The sequence below is a fragment of the Podarcis pityusensis genome, assembly GCF_964106645.2.
Source record: "Podarcis pityusensis genome assembly, chromosome: 7".
In the NCBI taxonomy this organism is placed as follows: Eukaryota; Metazoa; Chordata; class Lepidosauria; order Squamata; family Lacertidae; genus Podarcis; species Podarcis pityusensis.
In genome coordinates this window covers 23,837,926-23,857,735 of record NC_138031.1, presented here as the reverse complement: position 1 = coordinate 23,857,735, position 19,810 = coordinate 23,837,926, and the positions used below count along the sequence as shown (strand labels likewise).

General features: G+C 38.8%; 1 protein-coding gene across 7 annotated transcripts in view; it reads left to right on the top strand.

The window, feature by feature from the left end:
* The window catches only part of VPS13B (vacuolar protein sorting 13 homolog B), a 350,839-nt gene that overhangs the window by 243,376 nt on the left and 87,653 nt on the right, over positions 1-19,810 (top strand). For 5 of the 7 annotated variants that reach the window (XM_081013853.1, XM_081013855.1, XM_081013851.1 and 2 more), the window contains exons 35-36: positions 5,278-5,415; positions 10,787-11,191. In XM_081013853.1, coding sequence (XP_080869979.1) covers positions 5,278-5,415; positions 10,787-11,191 — 543 coding nt within the window. Of the gene's footprint in view, positions 1-5,277; positions 5,416-10,786; positions 11,192-14,041; positions 14,132-14,512; positions 15,039-19,810 lie in introns of those variants that run through there. The other 2 variants (XM_081013856.1, XM_081013857.1) reach the window with 2 other exon arrangements.

Sequence of the window (19,810 nt, the reverse complement as noted above, 5' to 3'; positions counted from 1 at the left end):
TAGATGTACCCAGCAAGTGCAAAGTTTTCACCTTGCCTCTAAAATCCCCTCTCTTTTTGTGTAGTTTATACTTTGAACATGTGGGCAAGGCCTGTGTGCTGTATTGGTGTATAGCACCAAGTATCTTTTTAATACTTTTATAAGGAATAAATGGTGATGACAACAATGGGGACCATACACACTTTTCTTTCTCTATTCTGAGATGTAACAGGAGCATTATAAAGCAGCATCACTAGTATGTGTAATAGCACATGTTCCTCAGATGGGTCTAGTGTGTGGTCGTCAGGTAGGTCATTTTCCCTGTTTGCAGGACTTTACTAGCATCTAGAATCTAGATTAATGAATAAATTGAATGCTTCAGCCATGAACTATTCCATTTTAGAATACTTTCTGTTCATGAAAGTTTCTGAATTTTGAGTTCCACTGTAAAGAGGGCTACTGGTGATTCTAGCAACCAGACACAGACACTTACTTATTGTGCTACTGTTTGGCCACTTGCTCGAATGGTGTCAGCTTTGTATCTACCTGTAGTCCATCTGCCCACTGCCATCTCTCTCCTCTTTGTGCCCATGTCTGTGGTGCCTCTTAACTATTTAAACCTATAAACAAACAACCAGATTTAAATAAATTAAGGTATTTTATCAAGTAACCAGTGTCGCATCAAAGCCGTTGTTGTGGTGGCTTATTTAGCAGGATTTCATTGGCTTATTTTCAAAACCCTTAAAACACAGACTACTAAGAAAAATCAATGTGGCTTTACTTTGATCAAACAAAGCAACGATGTGGCTCCAAGAAGTTTTAATTGTCTCATAATTGTCAGGATTTGTGGTCAAAACTCACTATTCCATCACTCATGAGGAATGTGGTCATCCTATCGTGTCAGCGTCATTGTTTGGCGGTTTTAAAAAATAAATAAATTAGATTTGCCACACACATCTCAAGGATATTTGGCATGTATTATTTATTACCAGAAAATATGTCATTGGGAACTGTGCATGACATTGTTTAAACCATTTAATTCAGTTAGTAACATTAATATTCAAGCCAATTCCTGCAGCTCGGGTCTGATGGATCATCTGTTAGTACTTTGTGGGGGAAAGTGGTATCTTCCAAAGAAAATGTAGGGTTCTGAAAGAAGAAAATTAGTGTGTGTGTGTGTGTGTGTGTGTGTGTGTATAGCTTGTGGGCAGAGCTCCCCTGAAGCTGAAGACAGCAAAGAAGCTCCTCATATGGAAGTGTGATAATACATACACCACAGATGTTCTATAAAGAAGCCATTGCAGCCTGTTCCTGATCTGGCGTAATCATAGCTGTCAAGCGTCCCTTATTTGGCGGGACAGTCCCTTATATCAGCGCCATGTCCCGCTGCTGTCCCTTATTGATGATGTCCCTAAAATAAGCTACTGAAGGTAATGGGGCCCTTTCTATGTCCAGCTGTGCATTGTTAACAACAAATTGTTGCTGTTTTTTTCTGTTGAATATATGCTATATGGTAATTTATGGACCTAATAGGTATCTAAAGCCATTTGCACGCAACAAAATATGTATTTTATCAAAGTAATTGTTGATCCCTTATTTTGGCTGCTGGTCCCTTATTTTCAAATCTGTAAATTGACAGCTATGGGCGTAATAGGTTGGGACACTGGAGGAAGAAGTTACTATTTCTTTCTCTCTGCTAATATGATAGGAAATGCTACCTTTCTCCATTGTCAATTTATTCCTAATCTCTGCTTCTTAATTCTGTCATACTAATGCATCAGCATGTCTTCCTGCCTTTATGACTGCTAATATTTTCCCCCCTTAAGAATCTGAATGACTTTTGTCAAAAGCTTTTTGAAAGTTTTAATATAGAATACCTACTTACTTATAGACTGCACCAGCTGCATAGAAAGCTGCCTTATATCGGGTTGGACTTCTCCCATCTGCCCCAGTTTTGTCTACTTTGGCTGGTAGTGGATCTCTCCCAGCGGTGAACTTTCATGAAACCTGCTACATGATCCTGTTAACTTAGGTGTGCCAGGGATTGAACCTGGGATCTTCTGTATACAGAACATGAGCTGTACTACTAAGATGCCATTCCTCCTCTATATTACTTTTTGAATTTTTTGATATAACAATTCTAAGTGGTTGGTGAGGCAAGACTTCCCTGTGCTGAAATCACAGCACATTGACATGTTCTGTAATTCTAGTTTTAATCGTGCTTTTCACTAGTTTATCCGTGAGTCATTAGGATGATGGTTTTTATATAACACAAATCATCAGGTTATTCAGATTATGTGCCCTCCGCGTAATCTTTTTCTTTATCTAAATTTACAAAATTGTGAAGCATATTTCATTAGAAAATAAATGGAATATGTTTCTCAGACAGAATCAGTGAACGTATGCAATTTCTCCTTCAGACATAGTTTGCAATCTCATTTTATCCATTTTAGCAATCTCAAAATTTTTGTTAGGGATTGGCAGGTCTAATGGATACTGTCCTTTAATTAATGTTACATCTGCTGTATTCTGTAGGGTTATGGGGGGGGGGGGTTGTGGGGTTTTTTTTTTTACAAAAACACAATTTTTTGATTGATACAGGATAAAACGCCACCTTTCAGAAATTCCCCCAGGAAATCAATTCTGCCTTTGAAATCCCAAGTGTTAAGTTGTGGGTGAACATATCAGACGACACAGTGATTCTTCAAACAGCTCTTGTTTATTCACAGGCCAGAACAGAACTAAACTGAAGGGTTCATCCAGCCTGCTTATATAGAGCTCCACTAGAACACAACAGTAACCATTTTCTGTAACTATCCAATCACTGAACATCACTTTCGATCCCTTATTTGCATATGTGGACCTGAACTATCTACAGTATCCCCCTGCTGGCCCAGGGTGAGAAGTACATAACACCAATAATGTCCAGGCGTAATGTCTGGGCGTATGGCAGCCCTATTTTAAGGCAGTACTGCTTAAAAGAAAGATGCCCTAAGAACAATTTTGCTGCTCCACAGCAAGCACACCATTTTACATGGAGCAAATCAGATGTTTTAAAGGTTAAGAACAACATGCATGTACTGTTATGAAACATACATTTGTTGAAAAATCAATAGTTTCGGTTTGAGTTATTTAAGAACTCTCAGGTGAATATTAATGAGTTGCTATTTTTTAATTTGTCAGTTAAACAGATACACTTGGTTTTATAGGCACACAGAGGGAGAATGAGAATTTGAATTTAAGGACTCATAAAAAGTAACCTAGCATAATTGGATTGCAGTATGACAAATTTAATTTTAGTGCATGAGAATCAATAGTACCTGATGATCAATTATAATCTCATTGACACCTTTAAAAAGGCAAAAGTAGTTGGATGTTTTATATATTATTTCTGGATTTTAAAGTTTTCAATGCAGTACTGTTTTACATATGCATTTTTGCTTTTTCTTTGCTTTGTGGTCTATTCTGATGAAAATTGTATACAAATATTGGAAATAAATAAAATGAACTTGAAGGGTTGGTTTTACAAAAAAACAACACTGCCCAATCTTGGTGCTGAAGGGCATTCTATGCAGAAAATGCCTTTAAGCTATCCAGTATTGTGTTCTTTTGTAATTACCAGTGGAGCAGGCAGTAATTTTAAGTGAAAGAAAAGGAAGAGCTTATTGTAAAATATATAGTGCAAGCTTGCACAGTGTTGTAAAATCAAGACCTGAATATTGATCAAATAATGATATTGAAAAACCGACAGAGGAATCTGCTAACTTTTAGTTTAACCTTTGACTTCCCATGTAGAACTAAAGTCACAGTTACTTGGTTTCAGTATGTTATTTGAAATTACACAAGGTTCAATATCTGCCAGGTTATATAGCAATCCTTTGATTAAGTCAAGAAATGCATTCCAAAACAGACTTTTATATGTCCATACCACACTGCCATATGTTGACTATAAGCAAAAGTATGAAACTACCGTACTTGAAAAGAAAGCACCGCATCCTACTTGTTAATAAAGCCATTGGTAACATATTTAAATTATCTAACTATCAGGGAGCAGTATTCTCTGCAAGCATCACTATAGAACAAAAGAGGATTAAGGGTCGTGGTGGTAATGCAGTGTGGGATTAAGCCAGAATGAAACAATTTTGTGGCTAAAATTCTTAAAGCAGTTCTTTTTAATGCTTAAGCACTGCAGCTACTTAAGAACAGAAAACAAAACACCCAATAGAAATATTATAACAAAGACTGTGGGTTGCCATAGATTTTACAAGTTTTACGCAGTGCTGATTTCTCATATACATTGTCCAGGACATGAAGAAAGACAGAGAACTGAAAAGTACCAAATGTGAACTTTTAGTCACAATTGGGAATATTAAGGATTGAGCAAAGGGGTTTCATTAAAGAGGGCCAAGAGGAAAAGCTACTGAAGTTAACTTCAAAAGCCTAGTAGTAAAAGGGGATTGCAATGTCAGTGAAACTGCAAACTGTATCAAATAACCCATAAGTAGAACCACTCTACTGCATTTCCAAACATGTGGTTTTCTGATCTCTAAGGCTTGTTTATAGTTTATTCCTTTTCTTATTTGCTTGCTTTTACTTTTGTGCTTATCGTTTGAAAAGAATGCTACAAAATTTTGAATGCATTGCTAATAGAGTTAGAAATTAGATCATAGACCTATTTTGAATGCGCGGTTAATAGGCACCTATTAGTTACACTGAACTTAACTGTTTATACATGGCACCTTTAAACATTTGTTGGTAGTATCTGATGATTTGCAGCCATTTCTATAATTATCATATTATAGTACTTATATGAGATATATGTGTACACTGTGGCCCGGTTTGCAAGACAAAGTAAGCCAAACCATGGTTTACCAGGGCTGGGTGAATGTGTGGGCTCAAAGACAGATCCCATACTTCTGGTTTAGTTCTCTCCTCCCTAACCATGAGCTGTTGTAAAGGTTTGTTCTTGGCTACAGTTTGTGGTTGGTGAGTAGATACCATAATCACAAGCCTGGTTTGGACACATAGTGTTGCACTGGAGCAGAAAGGACCAGGGAGGAGAAAAGCAGTTGTGAGTTCCTTTCCAGGAGGCCACCACTTCCCACTCTCCCATCAACCTGCAATTTTCCTTACTGTGTCACATGAACCAGGACTTTATCTATATAAACTAGATGGTATATGAACCAGCCATAGATATTTAAAAGCTATGAATGCACATTACTTCCCTTCACTACTTTATTACATTGTTGGCTGTCGTATTAGCAACATGTCATAACCAGACTCTTCTCACTGTGGTAGACCCTGGAAAAACTCTCCCAGAAACTCTGGACTATTGCAAGACATGGTTACAGACAGTGGCAGGGGAAATCGATGCTAAAAGCGGCATCCCACCTCCTCTCATCTCATTGCAGATTAAAGACTTCCTCAACGGACCAGGTAAGCATACCGTTATGATTACTCTTGCAAAGCAAGAGGCGCAAACAACAGTTAGACAAGGTTCAAAGCCCCCCTCTTTCTCTTAACCGGTAGTGTTCACTGGGTAACCAAGTCTGTGCTTCCCAGTTTCATGTCCGATTGTGGGCTTTTTGTCCATCAGTTTCCCCAAGGATTGCTGTTTGTTCCAATTCTGCAGTAAACAGCGAGTTTTCCCAGAGAAAGCGGCAGGAGGAGAGGAAAAAAACCCCACTCAGACATGGACATGGAAATCACAGACCTGTGCTCGGAAAGCAGATTGCAAAAGGAAGTCTAGATAAGCCCTTAGTGTGGTTTTTGACAAAATGGTGTCAGTAGTAATTCACAGTAAACAGGTATGGGACCCTCAGCCAGGAGTTGATCTGGGCTGTTTGAAAACCCGCATGGAACAAGTTTAAAATGACCTAAACAAAATAATCTAGGTGGCACTCCACACATAGGGCAACATGACCATATAAATAGTCAATAAAGAGAGTAAATATATCCCTACAGATGCTGGTATTTAAGTTGTGTGCCATTCTATAAATATGTGGGCTGATGGTTTATGTTAAATAATTACTTAAAATTATATCACAACTATAAATATTCCAAGGTGTATACATTTATTATTGATTACTGTAGAGACAACTAAACTAATTTTGTTTTACAGCACTTTTATTTCAACTCTTACAATGCTAGCAAAATAAATTCCAATTATCTCAAAATTTATAGAGTGAATAAATGTCAAGCTATACTTTTAAACCAGCTCTTTCCATTCATTTGTAAAATACTTAGGAGAAAATTATTCAAGATTTCAGTTTTTATACCGTAGGCTAGCATGTAACTCACTTTATTTTTTTTATTTTTTTTTATTTTAAAAAATATTTTATTAAGGATTTTCTTGTTTTACAGCATGTAACTCACTTTATGTGACATTTTATACTAATAAATGCAAATGTGTCTACGAAAGAGTTGCCTCCTTAAATTTACACTACCTGTTTGTAATGAGAGAGAGAACTTCCCTGAGGTCTCCTTCCCCCTCCCCCCCTCTCTCCACACCTATACTAAGTACATTTGCACACACTGAGAAGGGACTTGCATGCTGCTAGGTTAATGTATGAAAGAGAGAGAGAAAGAAGGAGGCCTCAGTCACCAAACTGTAGTTTATTTTTAAACAAACATCCTTAAATTTAGCACATCCACAAGAGTTGTTCTTTTGTACATGAGCTGGTAGCTTTTAAAGTTCTACTTTAACATGCACCATCTTGTTCTCTATTTGCAGACTAATAGTTGTGAACTGCATTTGAAAATATGCAAAGTTATATTAAGCCTTTGTTGGTCAGCTAATTGTTACTGGCCATGATGGCGATTATCATATTGTTTTATTACCTCACTGTTCTTTCTAATAGATAACTTAATATTTTTCAAAGATGAAAACAACAAATATGAGAATGTTTTGGCTTCCCGACATACTTTATCCCAGTCTTTGTGAAAATATATTACAAAAACTCAGCAATTCATAAAGTTTAATATACCTAATAGTTACTAATTCCAAGTCTAAGAAAAATGCAAGCTTTCTTCTGCCAAAATGCATGCCCTTGTCGTTTTCTTGGAATGACCTGTATGTATGAAATTATTAAGTTCATCAAATTTTAGCTGTATGAGTTATTTTTATGTACAACATTTTATCCAGTCAAATTAAGGAATATGGTAGACTCTGTTTTATCTTTCAGCAAAGAGGCTGAAAGAGGTTTGTTTGTCTAGGTTTCCCCCTCCCCCATTTCTGTTGGTTGCATGTTGTGATGAATAACATACCTCTCGCCATACATAAAAAAGCACTTTGTAGGGTTCCCTCCCCCTTTACCTCCAAAGGCAACAATTGTACCCATTAGCAAGGTCAGTGGTTTGGAGAAACCTGGAAAATAGCAGCTACCAGAAACCCACTACAATAATATCTCCAGCAGGTGATAGATTAGTTGGAACAAATTGGAACCATTGCACTTCGACAATCCTGGTTTCTTTCAAGCTGTTTTAAAATGTCGTCATTTTAATACACAGCCTCAGCCCTGCGGAACAGTCCACAGCAGGTTAATTTGAATCGTATGATGTGTCACTGCCCTCAGTTGACATGAGCTCCATTCCATGTGTGAAGCCATAATAAATCCATTCCCAACCGAGGCAAATTCCCTGTGAGAAGGTGAACTAATCCAGGCCTCACACTGGCATGTTAGCCCTCCATAATTGAAAGCAGGGCCACCTGTTCCCAGCGCAGTTAGCCTATAGAGAGAGAATTAGCATTAGATCAGATACTTACTATATTGAAAAATCATTCATATTTTTGCGAGTTCAGCTGTGGGCTGCTTAGCATGACATCATATATAAACCTAGGAATGTGCCCACTTGATCCCAGTTTAACAGTTTTGTTAACCATGGTGTTGGTTAACTTTGAAATGAGAATTTTTTGATTTAATGAGAGCTGACATGTGAGAAGGGGAACTGACCGGGGTGCAGACTTTTCTAATTAACTTAGGGTCATTTGCAAAAACACTCGAACACTCCGGTAGGGTTTTTTTTTCATTGCTTTGTTACAAATAGGTTTTTGAAATAGTGACGTAATTGGATAGCTGCATTTCTTAATAGAATGAAGAAAACTGTGCCAGATAGTAAATATTCATTAACACAGGTATGGTTTTAGTTGTTGCAAAGCATAGTTCTAGGAAATGCTTCAAACAGCAAGAAATAGTACCTTCTCCATCCATATGAGATATCACAATCTTCATAGTCTTGCTTTTGTTTTCATCAAGTATCTCTCTTCACACCCCAAAAGCCCTTGAGCTTTTAGGTTTTCACTTTATGTCTTAATTTTGGATAGATTAATTGTTGCTGAATTATGGATGAGGGTCTTAATTGTATTCCTTGGGTGTTTCAGTCTGTGAACTGAAGGGCTTTTGATCCAGTAGATGACTCAGCTGACAGAGGGAAAGGGAGATAGTTTTCACCAATTCATACTCCACCGCTACAGCTACCTTAGCCCCCAGAATATCTATCCAAGAAGGAGCAAATCATGATTGTAATGGATCATGATTGTGATGGAAATGGTACACACTGCTTTTTCCATATGTACTTGGCTAAGTAGGATAATGAAAATAGCAACAGTGGGAAGCGAAAAGAACGAGTTTCTGTCCTCTTCTGTTCCCTTGCTCCTCTGCCATTCTGATAGATTTCACAGTGACCTGGATATGCTAATCTAAATCATGGCTAATAATGAACCTTTGGTGTAAAGTGTTATATAAATTATATTCAATAAATAAATGAACACATGAGTGTACAGCTTCCTGAAGAGGAGTTAGAGGCTGCTTCACTCTCCCCTGGTAATTTTGCTGCTGCACCATGCTGAATGTAGACACTGCTTGGCTTAGCATGTCATCAGAGCATAGGCTTGTGGTTTAGCGCTCTCCAGATTAAGCACATGCTGCAACCAAGGTTTGTCCTACAGTTTATGGCTTGAGGTTGGTCTGGGAGAGCTAAACCCTGGTCTGGGGGACTCTTAAGTGAAACTATGGATTAACTCAGTGCAGCACAGCTGCAAAAAGATCTCAATCTCCTTTCCCTGAGCCTGCATAATGCTAAGCAATGGTTTGGCTTAGTGCAGTGTTTCTCAATCTTGGGTCCCCAGCTGTTGTTGGACTACAACTCCCATCATTCCTAGCTAGCAGGACAGTGGTCAGGGATGGTGGAAGCTGTAGTCCAACAATAGCTGGGGACCCAAGTTTGAGAAATACTGAATTTGAGAAATATTTGAGAAATACTGACATATGACTTGAACAATGGAGGAAGCTGAACTAAAATGAACAGAGAAATTGTTTTAATGAATGGGAGCATCAAGAGCCGGACAATTAAAGTGGAGATTCAGGGCTTGGAGAAGAATAATGGCCAAGAAAAGAAATGAAATAAAAGTATAGGATAGGTCGTTTGTTCATTGTATCGTTATTCCGGCATCATGTACAAGCAATAGGAAAGGCTGGGCAAGATTGTTAGCTTTAACATTTGGATCAAAAAGAAAAGGAGAAAAGAGACAAGCTTTTCACATTATACACTTTTAAAGATATCGTTAAGTAACATACCTCTCAGATAGCATCAAGTGAACAACTAGAACGACCTACCTACAGACACTACATTGGAAGCAAGTTCAGCTGGCATCAGATAAACTTCCAAGTATGCCTGTTCCAGTTCCAATTTGGCAAAAAGATTATGAAGAACTGAGATTTTGAATTCAATAGTTAAATGGGAATAATGTCTACAATCCAGTAAGGAGCATGAGCACACTGAAGATTTTCAGCAGTCCCTCAGGAAAGCTTAAAAGGCTGTTTGGCAGTTTAGTAACATGAACTTCCAGAAAGGAAACCTTTGGTCCAGCCTGTGGTCCAGTTCACACATAAAGTTAAACTAAACCATGGCCAAGTGTGACTATGGGAGCGTGTGGATAGTCCTAGGAAAAACTTGTGCTGTGATGCTTCTCTGGTCCTGTTGTTGCGATGTTACCTGGGGCTAAGGCATAGTTTGGTTTAGCATTACGGCTGAGTTCAGGTTCATGGTTCCTCTCCCCTACCACAAGCCATACATCAAGAACCAACTTTGGCTAAAGCTCATGGGTTGTTTGAAGCAGGTGTGGGGAACCCTTGGCTCTGTAAATGTAGCTGAACTACAACTCCAGTCAGCCCCAGCAAGCATGTCCAGTGGCCAGGAATGACAGGAGTTGTTGTTCATCACCATCTGGAGGGCCAAAGCTTCTCCACACTTGGTCTAAAGTGAAATAAACCATGAACTCAGGTTTAGATGTAATTCTAAGCCAAACCATTGCTTACCTCTGGGTAGCAGGATTGCAGCAGGACTGGAGGAGAAGCAGCATAACCACAGTTTTTCCTTTGCATAGCTTTACTTTAAGGATTCCCAACACTTTTACTACATAATTCCCCCCCCCCCCCATCTGTAAAACAAATGTTCTTCTCATTATGTGTTTTGTTAAAACATTTGCTGGAAGGGCTGCACTTTGAATATTTATGAAATTATAAATGCAATTATCCAAGAACAGATTGCTGAAGAATTTGGGTTGTATTCAACTATGTTTTACTCAGAGTAGGTCCATTGAAATTAATAAACATGACGAAGTGAAGTCCACTAGTTAATTAACTTGGAAGTAGGAAGCCAGTTTATTTCCTTCTTTGAAAAGCAGTTGGATTGAACTTTCACTTTACAGTAAATTAAGTAATTGTTTGAGGATGCATAATTTTTATAGGGGGGAAAATGGTTAAGACAGATTTCTCTCTCCACCCCTACTTTCCTATTTGTCCCACAGCGGAGATAAATGTGGATATATCAAAGCCTCTGAAAGCAAATTTGAGCTTCGTCAAGTTGGATCAAATAAAACAATTTCTGAAAAAGATCAGAAGCAAAAGTGATGATGAGACTCAGGAGGAAAATGCTTCAGCAGCTGATAGCCTTCCAAAGAAGGATGACACATTAACATCCCAGTGTTACAAAAGCCAGATTTCTGACTCTGAAGACCATGGTGATGGAGGACAAAAGGCATCCCAAGAAAACTTATGGATGGGCATTTCCTTTTGTCAGAAGGTTTCTATCCACACCACTCAGATTGTCATTTCTATGGAAACTCGTCCAGATCCTAGGAAACCCTGCCTATTAACATCTTTATCAAATCTCAGTGGAAATTTGAGTGTCAAAGCTACCTCAAAGAGCAAAGGTAAGAACATTTTAAGTCCTACTTGTTTATCACAATGGTATCATGAGAACACTGAAATAGAAACAACTTGAATTAGACACAAGGCACTGGTAGTACCAGTGGATTGACATGCCTGTCTGTTGCTCCCATTTCCAGTACTTAAATGCAAGAGATCTCTAGAAACAATTTTATTCCATGGCTCACCTGTGGTTTATGTAATTTTGCTTAGATTTGATCCCTGAAAACAGAACTTTAATTCTGCTTATTATTGAATTTGCATGTCAGAATATGTGTGAATTTGCATGTCAGAATATGTGTATGGTTTAGTTAAACTGAGGTAACTGCTAAAATAATTTAAGTTAAAATAATATATGTGCTTGAAACAAAAATAATGCAACAGTTATAATATGCTTTGGACTCTGAGCTAGAATACAATTTGTTTATATTGATTAATTTGCAAGCTATCAACTAGAGTAAAGCATTGGCTCCATAAGATGCAATAGCATATAAAAGTACCAAATGATTTATTGAATATGCTCCTGCATTATATGTGTATGAATGACACCCATGACTGTGTTCTAAGAAACTTTGTGGTATCTACTATGTGCTCAGAGGATCAGTACAATTCGCCATCATAGGCCCAGTTCAGATAAACCAAGGTTTAGAACTCGGAAGATTGGTCCATGTGATCTTGTGCCTCCCCTCTTGCACATATTAATTGTTACCACCACCACCTTTCTACCTAGGTTTGGCGTTAGTTGTTAGTACTAACCCAGTGCAAAAATTAACCAGATAATTTAAGTGAGTTTCTGGATCAGTTCAGACAAAATGTGAAACCATGGTTTAGCATTTGAAGAACAATAGGACATTTCAGTGTTGAATAAATCAGTTTCTTGTGATGTCCAGACACAGGAAACCACAATCTATTCTACCTGTGGTTATTTAAACCAACTAGTTCAAATCCTCTAGCTGTAGTTTCAGAGCCTGAATTATTCAGACTAACCACAGCTAAAATAAACATGTGTGCCCCCAGATTCAGATATAATGGTAAACTGTGGTTAGTTCAAAACTAAACGTGGAAGCTTTCAATTGTCCCCCTTGATGCATAAAGAGAAGAATGAAGAGATGAACATGTATGCCTGAGGCTCACTGCAGGATGTTCTCACAGTGTTAAGCCATGAGGGCTGGGGAACTTGTGACCCTCCAGAGGTTGTTAGACTCCATCTCTCAACAGTCAGTATTGCCAATCATCAGATTTGATGTTAGTTTTTATCTGGAAGGCCTCACTTCCTTCATTCTAGCGTTACACGATTACACATGAATTGGGCTTATGAGTGTACTAGGTTTCATTCTGATCTGGTTCGCTGATGTCAAATATACAAGAGTATATCGCTCTGAGCCCGGCCTTGGCTGGGGAGGGCGGGGTATAAATAAAAAATTATTATTATTATTATTATTATTATTATTATTATTATTATTAAGAGTGAGTGCGGAGTGCTTTGAGGAGTGTGCACAATTCTGTGGTCTTTCCCTTTTTTCTGTGACCTGGTTTTCCTGGAGCCTAATGGGTGGCTTGTGAATATCACCCAACAGAATTTGAGACATCTGTCCCTTTTGTTCGATAAAACAATGGACTATGATTGCCATTATGGGAACAACACTAGGCAAACCTTGAGCTCATATACTCCGCTGCCACTTCTCCTATTGTGGCACAACCACAAAGAGAAGATCAGAGAGCTTTGGCTTCCAATTTTGACTAATAGCAGCTTGTCATTTTGTCCAAACCAGGACAAACTATGGTTAATCTTAACTATAGTTTATTAAGGCAAGCTGGCTGTGTAAGCAAAGGTTCGGTGTTGACTTGTTTACATAAAACACAGATAAGACAAATTGCAGTTTGTCTTTATTCCAACAAAACAACAAACTGCAGTTAGTCAAAAGCAGAAGCAAAAACTTCCAGTTCCTTTGCAAAAATGCTCAAAGGGGGGGGGGAGGTCACATGAGATGGAGACTCATCAAGGGTCATTCCCATAATAATAAACCATAGCTGTTAAGTCTGAACAACTGTAGAACATTTGGTGTTTTATTGAAATATTGAAAGTGTACTGAACTGGGGATGAAATACTACTTAGCATATACTAAATCAATATGCCATAGATTTATTTTTTTAAAAAATGATAATTTAACCATCCTTTGGTTTGAAGTGGGGGGGGCACGGAATCCATGATGAAATTATGAAATCAAGTTCCAAATTTTCTCCACTAATTCCATTAATTATTGGAAGAACACAAAGTTTAACTGAAAAGCATGGATTATAAGTGGTTTATCATTCAGCGTTTGGATTTAGTCCTATTTTTTAATGCTATGTTGGGGAATCTCATAATAAAAGTCATTTAAATTGTACATTTTCCTCACTGGATTTAGTTTTAGTGAGTTGGCATAAGTAGCTTAAGAGATAAAGATAGCTTTTTGTAGCTGAGAAATATAAGTTCCAGGCCAAGCGAGGTGATTTATAGCTTTTTCATCAGGAATCTTCCTTCTCGGGCCAATAAATCTTAGCACTTTTTATTGTTTTAAAAGTTAAAAATGAAAAATTTAAGGTTCATAGAACATGAAAGACTGTGGAAGTGCTAGAGGCCAAAATAATTTTTATCCATTAATAAACTGCTGTACAGACAAGAGGAGCTAAGGCATTCCCACCCTTTTCCAGTTGTGTCTCAATTGTAGTATGAAAGACCACCGGCAGGAAAGAATACACGGCATTCTTAACATATTTACGTACTTATGAGCCCATCTTGTCAGTTCCGATCGTCCTTTTCAAACGCTTTCCCTCAGCTTCTCTTGCGTTATTGCTTGTCTGGTATGTTTCAGTTTCTACAAGAAGTCCCTATATCTCCAAGCCCAGGGTCCTTCCTGTTCTGTATGAGGCTGTAAAGAGCAATTTGGCAGGATGAGCAGTAGGTATCGCTGTTTCTTGAACTTCATCCATCTGTTTCAGCAACATAATCCTAGTGGGTGGGTGGGTTGTACCCAGACCTGGTTCCGGGTCTTGAAGGCACATCCTCATCTGCAAGACTTAAGCACAAGTGACTGCAGCTTGACAGTCACCCTCACTCACGTGCCCACTCACCCAAGTTGGCAGGTGGCAGTGGTGACCAAGAGCAACAGGCATGGCCCAGAGAATCAGACAGAGGAGCACGAGGCGGCTTCTTTTCCTAGCCACCATTACCACTCGCTCAGTGGCTTGCTTGGGAAAGCAAACAAACTGTGCCCCTTTCCTCATGAGTTGTGGTGGCTGCTCCTAACAGATGTTGCCACTCACCATTTCATTTCTTTGGGCAGGCAAAAGAAGATCAATGGCAAGTAGCAGCTGCCGCCACCATCTGCCTTCTGCCCCTGCCTGGAAGAGAAATGTGAGGTGGTGGTGGTGCTATGCAGTGTGGGGTAAAGGATTGGTAGCTGTCAGGGGACTGCCATCGGAACAGGGGAGGGGGGCAGGGGAATACAGAGAGCCTCCTACACTGCTGAGGAGCAGCTCCTCGTCCAGCGGTGAGGGAAGCCACACCTCCAGTGGAGCAGAGGGGGAAGGGGGTAGCCAGGCGAGGAGAGGGCTCGAAGATGCGACTGAGAGCCCAAGTGCCTCACCTAGCCTGGCTGGCCAGGAAACAGACATGCCATTTCCGTCGCCCAGCTTGCGCAGAGGGGTGAAACGTAAGGAGAGGAGGCGGAGATTTGGGGTGTCTAAGTTCTTATGTTGGAGGAGAAACCGGAAGGGGCAGCTCCCGGAACCTGCAAGTGACTAAGACGGACATGAACTTTGGGGTTCTGCACTGTAAATAGTTTGCACCAATAAAACCTGTGAAAGACAGATCGGAGCCCTGCCTGGTTACTCGCGAGCAACCACTTCCACACCGGACAGAAGCCCTCGCTCCTGTAGCTGTAGTGGGACTTCACAGTAGCTCACAAACCATTGATTCCCATTGATGATGGCATATTCCTCCATTCTAGAAATCTCCTCCACATAGTTTTCTGATATGCAAGCGAGAAGCATTATAATCTGCCCTTCTCCCTGACGTGCTAGGTTTTTGTTTTGTTTTGGGTTTTTTTTGGCAGATGGGGAAGGGTCCAGGTGGGAGGAACCCATCATGTGAGTAGCTGCCCACCTGCAGTCTGAAGTGGCACGGCCCAAATGCAGGTTGAACATTTCAGTGAGAACTAGCACATTCTTCTGCAGTCAGTTATGCTCATACACATACATGGTGAGGGAGGAAAGCAAGACTGTGAATTTAAAAGCAAACTGCATGCAAATCTCAAGAATGTTTTTAATTCAGTAAGAACGCGTAATAAAGTCATAGCAGTGTCAGACCTAATTAAAATGAAAATTAATCATTGAAGGGGAAGAACATCACTAACCAGATTGTGAAGAGGCAAAGTGATTTCATATTTCTCTTACTGTAGCAATAATGAATTTCAAGTTGATCAAAAAACAAACAAATAAACCCAAAAACCTCCCAGCAGTTTCTTGATCTGACTGTAATAATTAATGAAATGAATACTTTCTTGTTTTTAATCGGTAGCAAAGCATGTTTCATGTGTTTTAATCTCAGGCATTTCGTGTAATTTTAAAAATAGAAAATACTCATAGGGACAATAGGATAAATGCATTGATTTTCATTCAGTTATACATTACTGATAAAAAATTCAGATAGGACTGCCATAGAATATATATTTTTATTAAAGTTTTACTGTGGAAATATATAGTTCCACAGGTAAGCGTAGTTTGCCTGAACATAAAATTGCAGTAGCTACGTCTAAAAAAAGAGAGAGTATAATATTAAAAATATGTCAGTCGGCCCCTTTTTATTTTTCAAGTTTTATGGATATACCTTTTGAGCTGAATAGAGCTGATGTTGGCATATGAAACTAATAGACAAATACTTCACTGTGTTTCGGGTTTTTACAATCGCATAACTATGGTGACCATCTGCAGCAGCTGCATTTTACGAATTATTTGCTGAAGCAAATGGCGTACAATGACAAAAAGTAGTCATCTCAGATGGACTGTTAAAACAGACAAAATAGCATTGCTTGCCTTTTATACAGAATGGCCATCTGCTGTACAGATGTTATAATAAGGAATGACTTCAGATTCAATAATTGTAGAAAATGTTCATTAAAACCTCAACAATTTGCACTTGTTTACTTGAATCTGCATAATTCTCCCATGAGACAACACAACACACTTGGTTTTTTATTTTAGTTCTCACTAGCATTGGCTTTGATCCTTTTTGATGTGCTGACTTTAATAAACATAGTCAAAAGGCGCTGTTCAGAAAACATCATGGAAAAAACTACAAAGGAACAATTATAGCAGCAGAAACTACTCTAATCCCTTACTTACGCAAGCTATTTTTAGTGAAATATGTTTTTTTACAAATTTTATTTGACAGTATTTTATAAACAGTGTAAAAGGCCTCTTTTCCAGATGAGTCTTTGTGTAAGAGATGGAAGTTGGTTTGTAATGTAAGAAGAATCTTATGTGCCGAGAACCATTTTTAAAACCCTCACTTGGGAATGTGTTGTAGGCATGTTTCCTCCTTCGTGGAGGCAAAAACAAGAGCTTATGACCTCAACTAATGACTTTAAAAGAGTTTTGATTAACTGATAACCTTGCATTAAAATATTTTCCCCCAGATATTACTAATTAGGACCTTTTAATCAGGAATTTTAATAGCTAGGTTTTTGTCCTACTTTGTACTTTCATAATTCTGAAAAATGTGGTTTCCTTTTACTAGTTGTAACTTATATATTTTTTCTTTAAAAACGACAACAACACCTCATTCCATGTAGAGAAATTCCACCCGCAGAACATGCTCTGAGGGATCCTGCTTGCAGAGCCACTGCTTGAGTCTTCTGTGTGCAGAAACTCGAGCTAGCAGAATTCCACATGTTTAAACAGACACATTGGTGACGCATGCCTTGTGGTTAGGTAGTCTGTTCTTCCGCTTGGAGCTAATCACGTTTCATATTTATGTGTGAAATGTTTATAATGCTTAATGTAATAATAAAAAATAAGTGGTTTACATAAAAACAATAACATTCCTAAAAGCTAGATGAAAATAAGATTAAAAACAACACAACTGTATATTGCAAACTGAGCAACACACAAAACAAAAAACAAAATGTTAAAAGTTGCCCCGCTATGCACCCTAGCATTTTGCACAGGCTGTAACTTCCAGGCTAGGTGCAAGTGGAGCTCCACAGATAGCACATTAAAGTAATCTAATCATAATGCTCCCAATGCATGGGCCACCATGGCAAGACAGTCCCTGTCCAGGAACAGTCATAGTTGGTGTTGTGCACTCTGAACCACTGAGGTCACCTGAGTCCCTAGAGACAGCAATAACTGGCTATAGGAGTGTCCTCAGACTATGCACCTATAGAGGAAATGCAACGCCATTCAGAGCTGGTGCACAATCAACTCCTGGACCTGGAACTAACTACCCATCCATAGGATATTTGCCTTGTCTAGATTCAGCCCACGACTGCATCCAGGCAGCAGTTTAGCACCTGCTCAGCCTCTTCTGAATCCAGATGTTACTGAGCAAAAGAGTTGGAATCATCAGTATGCTGGTAACACCTCACCCCAAATCTCCTTGAGATCTCCCCTGGAGACCTCATACAGATATTTAATAAGATTGGAGTTATTAAATGGAATTGGGTCTTGAGTTCTATACCAAGCTTTTAAAAATGTATATTCTGTTTAAAATTATTATTTAACTTTTCAATGCAAACAAGGGGTATCTACGTCAAATAGATGTGTGTATTGTATGGCTCCAACTTACAATGCATTAGTATTATTATCTCATTTTCTAATATTCTTCAAAAACTCCTGTTATCCTTTTCCCTCAGAGGAGGGAGACCTCCTCCTCCTCCACCCCCCCCTAAAAACTCTGTAATCCAACCAGCTTTACTCAGCATGCAAGCAGTAGCTGGTTCTGGCAGTGGTCTAACCAAAAATACCATGGCACAGCTAGGACATGGAGCAGGCTAGTGAAGAAGAGGCCCATGACGGGCTACGACACTGAAGCCCATAGCCCACTCGTGGGTCCTAGGCCACTTCCACTATGAGGAAAGGTTGTAGCATTTTGGAACTTTTCCCTTTTTAGTTTAGAGTAGAGGCAAGTAAGATACGTCACGATAAAAGAAAATTAAGGTGTTGCTTATAACCAGTTTGTGGTTAAAGTTAGGTGTTTGTTTATAAAAATATTTATACGGTATAAACCTTCTAAAAATGGCGGGGTTTTTTTTTAGTTTCCTTTGGTGCACCTCAAAATTATGCAAGCAAAGCTATAAATACATTTTGCAAACAGTTAGTCGCTAAATGGTCTTGAGGTGGAAGGAAAGAGTAGTGATATATGCATTCTGCAAAGTGAAAGGATCCATTTAAAACAACAAACCTCTTTAGCTAAGAAGGACTTCAGTGCCTTGGGCTAGAGAAGGAAATGCAGTGAACTGTATAGCTGCACTTCAGAATAGCATCTGTTGTGGTTTTTATTGTGTGTGATATTTCATCTTTAAATATTCAACAACACAAACAAAAGAATAGTCTGAATTTCTTCAAAATTCTTCAAAATGTAGTGCAGTTGAAATATTTGCAAAATATTAGAAAGCAGAGTGGTTAATGATGAGTATTGAGCAGAAAACATTCTTCCCCAACTGAGAATTAGCTGGTTCTCATAAGAGAACTCTACTAAGATGTTGCAATGGCCCTTGGATGCTTCAGATCTATAAGTTAGCCTAAGGAGAAATAAAACATCAAATTAATTTTGACTACCTAAAATAATATGCTAGAGTAACAATCCATTTACAGCACCCAGAAGACCTTTGTTACTTTTAGAAAGAACTGTAAACTCTTTCCAACACTTGAACAATAGGAAATGAATTCTTTGTCAGTAAAAGCCAGAGGACAAACTAAACATTTTAATGGCCACCGAGGATTGAAGTGGAAGTTCAGCCTGTAGACAGCTATACAAATCACTAACGAACCGTAATGAATATTGGGTGTAGGCATCAGGGTCCTGTCAGTTTTGACACTGTGTCCCAAGTAGCTTAAACACAACACTCAAGGAAAGGTGGAGACCTCATCAGGTCTCTAACATCTGGGATTTTATTTGTCATTTTGGCATACCCTACAAGCGCAAAAGAAAGAGTAAAAGGGGATTATCCTGACAATGAAATGAGTTACTGAATCTTGTGATAATGAAAAGCAGAACAATTCTAATTCCTTTCTATAGTCCCTGAGGTAGAGGTGCGTTTATAGTTCTGCAGAACTAAATGTAGGAGGGAAGAACAGATGGCCTAAAATCCATGAAATCAGACACCACCTAATCCCAGGACTGAGTACCACTATTAATCCTGGTCAGGTTCCCTACTGTTACTTTATAATAGAGTTCAGAGTTGCTACTGATGAACTGGCATGTCCTATCCCCCCCCCCCCCAAATAAATACAAATTAACTGTAGCTTGCTGATTTTGGGAAAGAAAGCGCTCAAAAGATATATGCCCATTAAAACTGTGGTTCCACCTGCCAGTTCACTTAGGAAAGTGCAAAGCAGGGATGACATTCAGATGGACTGAT